The following is a 13,247-nucleotide window of genomic DNA, read 5'->3' as shown; positions in this document are numbered from 1 at the left end:
GAGAAATATGGCTCTATTCCGTCTGGCTCACCAGCAGTCAGAGTCCAAAGTCTTATCTCTCTTGTTCCCTGAACATTGTTGTTATCCTGTTCTTTTTTCAAGGTGCCAGATTTCATCTTGCTCAAACACACATGCCCTACAAACAATTTGTGCAGTTAACGCAATCATCACAGGGTCCTGACACAACATACATCCTCCTCAGCTTATGAAGATGACGGGATTAAGAGATTAAAGTGAAGACAGGCATAGGAAATCACAAGGGTATTGACTGGGGAAGTGATAAGTGTCCATGAAATCTTCACAATTTATGTTCAGAGACTGCAGTAAAGACAGGCATAAGAAATTATAAAATATTAATTTGGGGAACTAATAAATGTCCATGAAATCTTCACAATTTATGTTCTTCTGCTGCAACTTCAGCCCATCTCTCCGTTTGGGGTCCCTGATTTCCCACAACAGACATAGAGGCAGGAGATATTCCTATGGAATTCCTGTGGAAGCCCATCTGGAGAATAGAAATTGAACTAGTTTAATTTCTACACAGAGAAAAAATAAGAAACAGGTCCATGAAAGTAAGAGCACTGCATCAAAATAGGGGCTCATTCTTCTTTCTACATGAAATGAAGAGTCATTGAAGATTTTAAGGCAAGAGCATGACATCACCCCAGATTTACTTTAGGAAGGCTAATATAGTAGTTTTGTGTAAGGTAAAGTGGATTAGATGCACTATAAGTTCCTGCTATGGAGTCTCAACTTGGCTCTTAATACTGCTCATTAATCCTCTTCCTATAGCCACAGAAGCTTTTCCACGCCTCCTCCATTAGTGTCAGATCCCACTTCCATCTTCCACCCCCAAGAGACACTTCCTGCTTTAAGAAACTTTAGCCACGCTGGTCCCTTCACTGAGACAAATTTCTGGAGGCATGAGTCATGGCTGAATCACTAGCCAGAACCCCACTCCTAGTGAAGTGATTTCCATAGAGCAGAAACACAGAGAAAGTGGTTACTGAACTGATTTGGAGACTGGGAGAAATGAGAAAATTTTAGGAAACCAAACTAAGTTGTTTTTTTTTTAGATGGAGTCTTGCTCTGTTGCCCAGGCTGTAGTGCAGTGGCACAATCTCAGCTCGCTGCAACCTCCACCTCGTGGGTTCAAGCAATTCTCCTGACTCAGCCTCCCTAGTAGCTGGGATTACAGGTGTGCACCACCAGACTCAGCTAAGTTTTGTATTTTAGTAGGGACAGGGTTTCACCTTGTTGGCCAGGCTGGTCTTGAACTCCTGACCTCAGGTGATCCACCTGCCTCGGCCTCCCAAAGTGCTGAGATTACAGGCGTAAGCCACCACGCCCTGCCCAAACTAAGATTTTAAAAAACCTGCTTGGTGACTATAATCCTACCATCTTCCATCTTCCATCTTCCATTCTTGCTTCTCAAGACAAAAATATTTATCAATACCTGCTAGCCACAGGAAGTGTACTCAATGCTATGAATACAGGTATTAACAAAATATATGATATATGCCTTCAAGAAATTAATACTACAGTGAATAAGACAAAAAGGATATGTAATAGATAAGTAATACTTTTGAAGGAGGTTCCCAGTCAGGGTCCCAACCAAAAAGAAAAGCACACTCAAGATAATTTTGGAAGAGGTTATTTCCAAAGAGACTATTTACAAAGATACTAGTATAGGGAAACCACAAAGGATGGTGCAGTAACCTCGGGTTAGAAGTAGCCAAACTGTTACTACCACTGGGATCCAAGGACAAGAAGAGGAATTTGGTGTGGCCCTGGATGGAGGAGGAGTTACGCAGAATAACTATCAGGACAGTGACTTAACATTGAAGAACACAGCCAGCACAAGGCAAGCCCACGGGAAAAGCATAGCTGGGGTACTCAATACCCTGATCTCACCACCACCTCCCCCAACCCCACAACTGACAAAATTATCTCCTGCGAGGATTACTGCTCACGCCTGTAATCCCAGCACTTTGGGAGACCAAGGCAGGTGGATCACCTGAGGTCGCGAGTTCGAGGCCAGCCTGACCAACATGGTGAAAACGCGTCTCTACTAAAAAAAATACAAAATTAGTCCGGTGTGGTGGTGCATGCCTGTAATCCCAGCTACTCGGGAGGCTGAGGCAGGAGAACAGCTTGAATCTGGGAAGTGGAGGCTGTGGTGGGCGGAGATTGTGCCATTGCATTCCAGCCTGGGCAACAAGAGCGAAACTCCATTAAAAAAAAAAAAAAGATTTCTCCATTGTCTACTGAATTATTGCTGTTTCTTCTGCCACAGTCTCAATCTCCCTTCTTCCCTCCCTTTTCCTGTCTTCCTACCTCTGGTACCTTGTTATTTTTATATTTTATATACTATATTGTATTCCATCTATGGGACCTCTTTTTGGAAGGAAAAAAAGGTATTGGAAATCCTTAAACTCACACCTGTAATACCAGCTTTTTGGGAGGTCAAGGTGGGTGGATCACTTGAGATCAGGAGTTCAAGTCCTGCTTGGCCAACATGTTGAAATCCCATCTCTACTAAAAATACAAAAATTAGCCCAAACTCGCTTGAACCCGGGAGGCAAAGGCTGCAGTGAGCCGATATTGTGCTGCTGCACTCCAGCCTGGGCGAAGAGCGAGACTCTGTCTCAAAAAAAAAGAAAAAAAAAAATTGGTATGCTACCATTTGTAGGAAATATACATATATATGTAAATATCTATATTTGCGTGTGTGTGTGTGCTGTGCATAAAGGAGTGGGGAGAATCTCTCTGGAAAAATGCAACCAGAAAGTGGTAACAGTGATTGTCTGCCTCTGAGGAAGGGGAAGTATGGGACTGGGCAATTGGAGTGGAAGGGAAAATATCTTTCACTGTATATATTTTATACATTTTGAATGTTGTATCATGTAAATTAATTACTTAGTGAATAAATATAGTGACCCCCATTTCGAAATACAAAACAGCATATCATTATATATGAATTATGAAATACTCATATATTCATTTTATATGAACTATAAAATATGAATTATATCATTCATATTTCTGCCACCAGGAATTAAGAACTGTTGACTTCTGTCAAATTGACTGTCAGTCCTTTTATGGCACGTGAAAAAAATAAAACTTTATATTTAAAGTTCTTTCAACAAACCGCGGCCAGTCAAAGTGGCTCAAGCTTGCAATCCCAGCAAACTTTGGAAAGACAAGGTGGGCAAATCATTTGAGGTCAGGAGTTTCAGACCAGCCTGGCTAACATGGTGAAGCCCCATCTCTACTAAAAATACAAAAATTAGCCGGGCATGGTGGCACGCGCCTGTAGTCCCAGCTACTGGGGAGGCTGAGGCAGGAGAATCACTTGAACCTGGGAGGTGGAGGTTGCAGTGAGCTGAGATCATGCCATTGCACTCCAGCCTGGGCAACAGAGCAATATTTTGTCTGAAAAAACAAACAAACAAACAAACAACAACCAAAAAAAACCCGTAACCTGCCAGTCTCTTTCTTATTTCCCTAGGTGCAGTCACTACTGTGAGTTTGGTGTATATCCTTCAGGGTAATTCTTCATCCTTTTACGCACCTATATAAGCTTTCATAACCAATGTAAAGTTTTGCACGTGTATTTTAAGTTTCCAAAGCAATATCTTCCTCTATGCATAATTCTGCAACTTGTGCTTTTTTCACCTGAAACCATTTTGGAAATTATCTATGCTAATATACATAGAGCTATTTCATTTTACAATATTGTTCATTAATATTCTAGTGTATAAATACATAATATTTTGTTCCCCTTTTCTATTTTTATTTCTTTTCTACTAATGAAGGATTGGTTGTTTCCATTTCTTTGCTCTTACTAACAATGCTGCAATAAAAATCCCTAGATTTAGGAGACTAAGTCTCCTTAGTCACATGTGCAAGAGTGGTTCTCATGTATGTTTCCAGACGTGGAACTGCTAGTCCTAGTTTCAATTCACCAGAGCCAGCCAGATTGCTGCCCAAAGTTACTGTATCATTTTGAATTCTACTAGACCTATGGAAGTATATCATTTTTTCCCATACCCTGACCAACATTTAATGTTGTCAGATTTTAAAGTTTTCCTCAGTCTGATGGGTGAGCATTTTTTACCCTATGGTTTTTGATTCATATTTACTAGTGAAGTTAGACAAACTCTCATGTGTTTATTAATCATCTGGATTTATTCTCTGTGAATTACATGTTTATATTCTTGGTCTGCTTTTTTGAGTTGGGTTCTTTAATTCATTCAATATTTAACACATATTTAAGAAATACCTACTAGGTGTCAAGCATTATTATTGTCCCACAAGTAACTATGTACCTCTGACTATGGTCCTCTGACTATTAACTGCAATTTAATTTTACCTTTCTGAAGCATAAAATCCTGCCATCTACTAAAGTCATTTGTGTACTTTAATAACCTGTAAATCCCGTAAGTCATTTCACAACAAATATTTGTTTACCAGTTTATGGCTGACATATAGGTTGTATTACATCACCCAAGCAGTAAACTACTTCTGGATAAAATTACAAACTGAATTGAGAAATCCAGTCTGAAAGGCTGATATGGTACACAGACTTTAAAGCACCATCTTTTTTTTTTTTTTTTTTTTTTTTTTGAGAGGGAGTCTTCGTCTGTCACCCACGCTGGAGTGCAGTAGCATGATCTCAGCTCACTGCAACCTCCACCTCCCTGGTTCAAGTGATTCTCCTGCCTCAGCCTCCCGAGTAGCTGGGATTCCAGATTACAGGCACCTACCATCACAGCCGGCTAATTTTTATATTTTTATAGAGATGGGGTGTGGGGTGGTTCACCATGTTGGCCAGGCTGGTTTGAACTCTTGACCTCAGGTGATCCACCCACCTCAGCCTCCCAAAGTGCTGGGATTACAGGCGTGAACCACTGCGCCTGGCCTAAAGCACCATCTTTAAACAAGGATAGTTAAATAGTATGCAGCTTAGAGCACTCACACACCACTGAGGTATTACTTGAAGATGGCCAAAGATTATTCAACATACAGAAGGCTCCTGTATGCTGGTGGTTTCCAGAGTAGTATTCTGTGTGAATGCCCCTAAAGATTATTACAAATGATGTATTTGTTATTTACATATTATTTGCTATATTGAAATTTAAAGCAAAATATATACCTTTGTAAAATAAATGATGCTCTTTTCTTCATTAGCTCAAACTTTTTCTAAAGAAGGTATTCTAATCCACCAACCAGTTAACTTCAGGATTTGTTTTTTTTTTTAAAAAAAAAAGTGCAGAAAAGTAGGCACTAAACTATATAGCTACCTCTGGACAGTAGGATTATATACTTCTGTTTTATATCAATTTTACAGAATGAACACATTAATTTTAGAATAAAATTATATATTTCAATATTTTTTCTCATATTCTTCCGAACAACTTGAAGAAATGTTCATGATATATTGCTAAGTAGAAAAAGCAAATTGTGGCCGGGCGTGGTGGCTCACACCTGTAATCCCAGCACTTTGGGTGGTTGAGGCGGGCAGCTCTATTGAGCCCAAGAATTTGAGATCAGCCTGGGCAGCACGGCGAAACCTCATCTCTACAAAAAACACAAAAATTAGCCAGTCTCATAACCTGGTCTCTAGACAGGTAGAAAGATAGATAGATAGATAGATAGATAGATAGATAGATAGATAGATAGATAGATAGATAAATAGAACTTTAAAAATAAAATTTAAAGAAGAAAAAGCAAATTGTGAAGTAATATTTATAGTATCATACCATTTTATTTTAAAAGTGTATATATGTACATAGAAATAATAAGCACTTTAATGTTAAACATCAAGTTTTTAGTGATGGGATCATCGGTATTTTTGTTTTCTTCTTTGTGTTTATCTATATTTCCTCCTAATATACTTCTAAATGAAAAAAGTCATATTTTTAAAATAGGAGTCTGTTTAATATCAAAAATCATTTGTGTCAGCACCTTTGCTTTAAAATAATGTTTTCCATTATCGGGCAGGGTACATGTTGGTCAAAGGATACAATGTTTCAGTTAGAAGGAATAAGGTCTAGAGATCTGTTATATAGCATGGTAAAAATAAATTTAAAATAAACATTTTCCATAATAATGTTTTTCATCTCACTCTGTCCATCTCAGTATTTCATTACAGGGCTAAGTTTGTTTTTTTAACATTTAACAATGCTCAGGAAGTTGTGTAACTTCTAGAATGGGCTGTGCCTGCTCTGCCAAAGAGAAACAGCCAGTGCCTGAAAATAGCAATCACTTCTTCCACAAGGACTTAGTTTCTAGCCCTAGCTCTGTAGCAAATTACCTGTGAAACCCTGACAAAAATTGCAGGGTCCTCTCTTCTGTAAAGTGGAGATAATAATACCTGCCCTGCCTATTGTAATAAGTCTCGATGAGGAGGTAATGAAAAATATGTATAAGGCAATATTGAAGGCTGTGAAAAGTTATACAAATACTAGTTGACAATATTCTTATGTGATCTCTAAGTTCACAAAGAGAGAACCATCAACTTGTTTAAAGAGACAAAGAAACTTAAAATGATTAATCTTTCTTTAATCTCTTCCCCTGAAATACCACTTCGAGACTTTAATGTTGTCAAAGCAACCATCGAAGAAAATAATAATTATCCTTATAGGCTCATAAGCCAGCTGTAATTCTCATGAAAAAGTAAAACAGAGCTGACAAAACACTGTTGCTATGTTTCCCCGGCAAACACAGGGACCTGCCACACTTGGTAGGTCAAACTGTTATCAATGTATAAAGAAAATCCAATACTTGCTCAGGAAGAAACAATTTTACCAAAGAGATCATTGTCATCATAATCATTATCATCATCTTCACAATTCACAGAAAATGTTAAAGTAGTATCTACTATACAATAAAAAGCTCAATTAATCAAAAGTCAATTAACTAAAACCAACAAGTAACCCAAAATATTTTCCAATACTCCTTTCTTTAAGCAAAATATTTTATAAGAACACAAAGTGATGTAAGAGTGTTTTAAACACCAGAACATGTAAGCATAATAAGAGTGAGAATTCTGTTTTTGTGCCCTGTTATAATCCCAGTGTCTAGAACTGGGAATATTTGTCAACGAATATTTGTTAAATAAAGTTATTAGAACTATAAAATCATATATATTAATTATGATCCTGGGGCATCACAAGATTCTTCATTATCAAAGAAAGTTTACTTTAAAACCGATATGTTATACGATCAAGAGTAAGAACAAAGACTTTGCACAATGGTTGGAGACCTTAGTGTGTTATCCTTCCCACTTCTCTACCTTCATTTAATCAGAAAGTATTCAGAATTCTGAATATTTGATTATGAAAATTATTAAATATTGATGAACTGAAGTAGTCCCTGCCTTTTATGTTAGGGTTCCTCAACCCAATATCTGTATCACAATGAAATTTCTCTAGAAATTCATGCTGATGACAGGTGTTTTGGAAAGTCTTTTTAAAAAGCCCGTGAAATCAGTTGTGATGGCACCATCCATTGCATGCATTTCCTATATCTTAAATCACTCCTTTCTCCCTAAGAATTTACTTTCTTACACATATATCTATTATGGGTACAGGTGAATGTCTCACTTTCCCAGTGTTCTGTAAGCTTCTTAAGGTCAAGAAACTTACTTCGTTTCTCTTTATATCCCCTGAGAGAAGGTAAATGCAAATTTCTCAATAATAACAATAAAGGTAAGTAATCATATAAAAAGGCAGATACTTAGAACCCAGCAAGGGAGGTTCCCTTGACTGTAATTCCGTGGAGATTTTGTCAGTCACTGTAAGCATTCAGCATTTTGTATAACCTTTTGTTTCTACTTCTCTCCCAAGTTTATACCTTATCTCTGAAAAGGGTACATTTAAAGTTTTGATATTTTCACTTGCAAACAATTTACAGATAACATGTAATCCAATCTGTATTTCATTAATATTTTTGCTTCTCAACATTTGTTGAGCGCCCCCTATGACAGCAGCATCATGTAGGTTGCTGAGGTATGGAAATGAGAAAGAAAAGAAAATAGAAAGTTGATTAAGACAGGCTTCCAGCCCTAGAGAAATTAGTAAAAGAAACCTGCAAGTGATAAAAATCCGATGTGACAATATCATGTGTGCATAGGCCAACTCTGTTAGAGGTGGGAGAATCACAGAGCTCCCCAAAGTAGGGGACATGTAATTGGATCTTGAAGGATGAACAGGAGTTTGCCAGACATTAGATGAAATCAGCTTTCTGGACAGAGGGAACAGTATGTGTAAAAGGTAAAGAATGAAGAAAAGAGTAAATATTTCTAATGGCTGGTGTTACAGGCTGAATTGTGTCCCCCCAAAATCCATATATTGAAGCTCTAACCCCAGAATATGATGGTTTTTGGAGACAGGGCCTTTAAAGAGATAACTAAGTCAAAGTGAGACCATTAGGGTGGACCCGATCCAATCTGACTGGTGTCCTTATAAGAAGAGGAAATGTGGACATGTAAAGAGACAGGAGGGATTATATGCACAAAGGAATGACTATGGGAGGACAGAGCGAAAAGATGACTATCTGCAAGCTAATGAGAGAGGCCTCAGAAGAAACCAAAACTGCTGGCACCTTGATCTTGGACTTCAGCCTCCAGAAGCGTGAGAAAGAAATTTTTGTTGACCACCAGCCTGCAGTATTCTGATATGGCAGCCCTAGAAGACTAATACTGCTGGAATTAGGATGTCTGAGTGCTCATGGTTTCCCCTCAACACTCACATAATACAGAGAGCTTATCATCAGTGCACTGATTCATTATTTTATCATGATCCATTTATGTCAGTGTCTCTCCCCCAGACTTGAGGAAGGTCACAGTGAGCTCTAATTTTTATTACAGTTCATTTAATGTCTCCAGAACATTATACAGTGCCTTATACAGGTTCATAAAAAGCAACAAAATTTTTGAAATTATTGTATGTTATTGCACAAAACACTAGTTGCAAGTCTAATAAAAAAAAGTATACATCTACACTTATCACTTTAATGATTGCATTTAAGTGATTTTTTTTTTTTCCATGAGACAGAGTTTCACTCTTGTTGCCCAGGCTGGAGTGCCGTGGCACGATCTCAGCTCACTGCAACCTCTGCCTCCTGGGTTCAAGCAATTCTCCTGCCTCAGCCTTCCAGGTAGCTGGGATTACAGGCATACGTCACCACACCAGGCTAATTTTGTATTTTTAGTAGAGATGGGGTTTCTCCATGTTGGTCAGGCTGGTCTCAAACTCCCGACCTCAGGTGATCCACCCACCTTGGCCTCCCAAAGTGCTGGGATTAGGGGTGTGAGCCACCGCGCCCAGCCCTAAGTGATTTTTATCCTCTTTAATGATTCCTATGACAGTACAGTGTATACATTTATTATTGCCAGTTTCCTTTAGAATAATTTTATCAAGTCCCCTAAAAAAAAACTCTCACAATGTACTTTAAAGAGATTTTGTTAATTTTTGGATTAATTTTGGGAGAATCAATTGTTAACGTATTAAATTTTTTTTATCACATGACAAGGGATGTCTTCTCATTTACTAATTTACTTCTTAAAATTTACCTTGTATGTCTTTGTAATTTTTATTAATTAAGCTAGGTACATTTCTTAATAAATGTACTCTATGTATTTAAATTTTTTATTTCTAAATAAAATCTGTTTTATTATACTGTCTAACTATTAATAATTATTACTGGTCTAGAGGAAAATTACTTATATATTTATTTTGTAGCCTATCATCTTCCTATCTTATCAGTTTTAATATAGTATTCAAATTGATCCATGTGGGTTTTCTGGATAAGCACTCATATTATCCACGGGTAATGATAATTTTCTCTCTTCAAAGTATATATCTTCTTCTTTTTTCTTGTTTTATTGTGTTGGGTAGAATTTATAGAACAATATTAAATAATAGATATTCTCTCAGGCACTCCTTGTCTTCTTGGTTCAGTCTCTAGAATTTCTCCTATTTTTCCCATTAATTTCAGATAATCTTTTCTTATTTTGTCAAGGAAGTTTCTTTATAACAAATTTCCTATTTTATCAAGAATATTTCATTGAATTTAACCAATTACCTTTTTATCAACTAAAGCTATAAAAATTGTTAAAGCTCAAGTTGATTTGTACATTGGAAAGGTAACATTTGAGAACCATTACCTGTAACGGTAAGCACTTGTCCCAGACTATTAAGTAGCTATATTAGCATTGTTCAAAATCTTGGCACAGGCCTGGCATGGTGGCTCACACCTGTAATCCCAGCACTTTGGGAGGCAGACATGGAGGATTGCTTAAGCTCAGGAGTTCGAGACCAGCCTGGGCAACATGGCAAAACCGCATCTCCACAAAAAATACAAAAATTCGCTAAGTGCAGTGGCTCATGCTTGTAATCCCAGATACTCAGGAAGCTGAGGCAGGAGGATCACTTGAGCCCAAGAGGCAGGGGTTGCAGTGAGCCAAGATTGCACCACTGCACTTCAGCTTAGGCAACAAAGACTCCATCTCAAAACAAAAAACAAAAAACAAAAAAAAAACCCTTGGCACAATGGTTGTCTGCTCATGGGAAAGTACATTATATTTCTACTTTAAGGAGATGTAAGAAAGGACCAGCTGTGGAAAGTCTGCTTAATGCTATACCCAAAATTTATAAAATATGGCAGCCCAAATGTCACATACTATCACCTGAGGTAAACGGCTGTAGCATCCTATGGATTTACTCCTTTGATCTATTGATGAGGATATAGTGGAAAACAAAGGAAAGTTTCTGCCTAGGAAAATGCCTAGCATTAGAGTAGGAACTAAATAAATATTTGTTCAATAAATTAATAAGTAAAAAATATTTAGGGTACAGTAGCTTTTGTGGACGTAGTTCTTGGACACTTTTTTCAATTTTGCTCACGATTTTTAGTCAACTTAATTCTTGATTCTTAACTTAAATTTGACATTTGTTTTTGTAGAAAATAATTTATGTTACCCAAACTTTTTAGTTTTCAACACATTAACTTTATAACTTAAAAAATTACCTCCATGTAAAAGAGAGTGATCTTCAATGGCTGTTTTGTTGATATCTTCAATTAAAGAGGTTTCTTTTCCTTTTTTAAAAAAAAATTTTATCTAAGGCCTAGGTTCTGTAATTTATACTTTTCTCATTAATTTCTAACTTTGACTGTGGCCTGTATAGTTTTTTGCTTTACTGAGATTATTTTTGTTAACAATGTTTATAAATATTCCCAGAGTGGAGAAAAGAGGGTGTATTCTCTATGGGACATAAGGTGCAGCAGGTAAATAATAGGCCTTTTAATTTCATTGACACCCTGATACTTCACTCTCCACCCTCTTTTATTTGCTGAGCAGGAAAATGACCATGAAATGAGTGATTGGTGTTTATGGGTGTTAGCCAAGTGAAAAAATGAGTGTAATTGAACAAATTGATTAAACTATATATAAACAATAAGTCAAAATGTAAAAAGCCCATTATAAGATATATCTTTATTGATAGAAACATTTTAAAATCTTGGTTTAAGAGTGTTCGACTTTCCAATATAGAATGAAATCACTGATATTTTAAAACATGTAATCTTATTACATGATGAATGCAGTACTCATTTTTAATTAAAGAAAAACATGACAGTAATTGATAATTGATAACAGTTTTTTCTTTTTCTTTTCCTTTTTTTTTTTTTTCTGATATAGCGTCTCTCTCTTTCACCCAGACTGGTGTGCAGTGGTGTGATCTCAGCTCACTGCAAACTTGACATCCTGGGCTCAAGTGATCCTCCCACCTCAGCCTCCTGAGTAGCTGGGACTACAGACACATGCCATCACACCTGGGCTAATTTTTGCACTTTGTGTAGAGACAGGGTTTTGCCATGTTGCCCAGGCTGGTCTCGAACTCTCGGGCTCAAGGATCCACCTACTCCAGCCTCCCAGAGTGCTGGCATTACAGGTGTGAGCTACAAGGCCCAGCCAATAATGTTTTTTCTGATTAAAACATACATGTTTATCATAGAGAGTTATTTAAAAGAAGGCAAGGTGATTTAAATTCCAGCTCCTTCATAGAATAGTACTGTGTCCTTGGATGAGGCACTTAATCTTTTCAGACCACTTATTCATCTCTTTAGACCACTTATTCGTCTCTGAAAGGGGATTTGCAGGTTGTTATAATAATGTTGATAAAGTATCTGATACTTAAGTTCCCAGTGAGTGGGAGCTCTTTTTTAGGAGTGAATTCTTTAAGATTTACATGAGTTTGATAGTGTCCTATCTCCAAATATTTTAGAAAGAAAAATCAGTATATGACACTTCCTTTGGGGAAAAACATACCTGCCAAAGGTATTGTTTTTGACTTCTAAAAATTAAACTAAAATTTGTGAAAAGCAGGTAGCGTTTACTATGTTGTGATATTCAGATTAGCAGAATCATATTGCCAGGTGGAGTATTCACTTACCTGTTCAAAAGACAGAGAAGTTAACAAAAATACAACCATCATCTGTATCTAGAGAGCACATAACATGAGAAGCAAAGCAAAAGCTGATACTTCAATGAGTCAAAACAGAAGTATAAGCATTTGTGAAAAATATAACTACCATTATCACTGGGTTCTTACCTTTGGTTGTTTAAGTAATATAACTTTGTCTTCTAGAAGTGGAAGTCACTGGTGTATCCAAAACAAACAGGGATATACTGTAAATCTTGACATCATCAAAATCCAGGCCCCAATTTTTAAAAAATAATAAGCATGCTGATTTTTCCCTTTCCTTAAAGATACACAAATGGCTAGTTTTCAAAATCATTCCCAGGGTAATAAACAGTTCTGTCCCGTTGTCAAAGTAGGATTTTCATGACTCAGCATTGGATTTGCGGATTTACACGTGGATGAAAATAACAGCAACATCATTATCCTTTGCTTGAGTCTGAGCCTATTAATATGTATGAGAGTTAGGAATAAAAGAGGGGTTCTCAAGTCTATACCTCTCAACAACTTTGGAAGTAAACCAAAGGTAATATTGCCTGATGAATTTTATTAAAATTATACTTCCAACTTCACCCAGGGTTATAATCTTGAAAATAGTGTCTAGGTTTTCTATAAAGTATAATTACATTTTCAAATATAGTGCCACGATATTAAAAGTTATTTAAAATATTAATAGGATGCGCTTCATTATTCATTGATCTTTTAATTGTGTATTTTATGGAGTAATTGCATATTTGACACATATCTGGTCAAGAAATA

General features: G+C 36.8%; 1 protein-coding gene across 1 annotated transcript in view; it reads right to left on the bottom strand.

Moving 5' to 3' along the window:
- Window positions 1–12,762, bottom strand: part of CNGA1 (cyclic nucleotide gated channel alpha 1) — a 46,419-nt gene extending 33,657 nt beyond the window's left edge. Inside the window, exons 1-2 of the mRNA XM_011973057.1 lie at window positions 12,621–12,762; window positions 2,443–2,647 (exon numbers count right to left, since the gene is read on the bottom strand). Coding sequence (XP_011828447.1) covers window positions 2,443–2,533 — 91 coding nt within the window. The 5' untranslated portion in view covers window positions 2,534–2,647; window positions 12,621–12,762. The remainder of the gene's footprint in view (window positions 1–2,442; window positions 2,648–12,620) is intronic.
- Between the last annotated feature and the right edge of the window lie 485 nt (window positions 12,763–13,247).

The sequence above is a fragment of the Mandrillus leucophaeus genome, unplaced genomic scaffold (genome assembly GCF_000951045.1).
Source record: "Mandrillus leucophaeus isolate KB7577 unplaced genomic scaffold, Mleu.le_1.0 Scaffold1337, whole genome shotgun sequence".
In the NCBI taxonomy this organism is placed as follows: domain Eukaryota; kingdom Metazoa; phylum Chordata; class Mammalia; order Primates; family Cercopithecidae; genus Mandrillus; species Mandrillus leucophaeus.
Note: the sequence above shows the minus strand (reverse complement) of the source record. Positions and strands in the feature narration are given on the sequence as shown.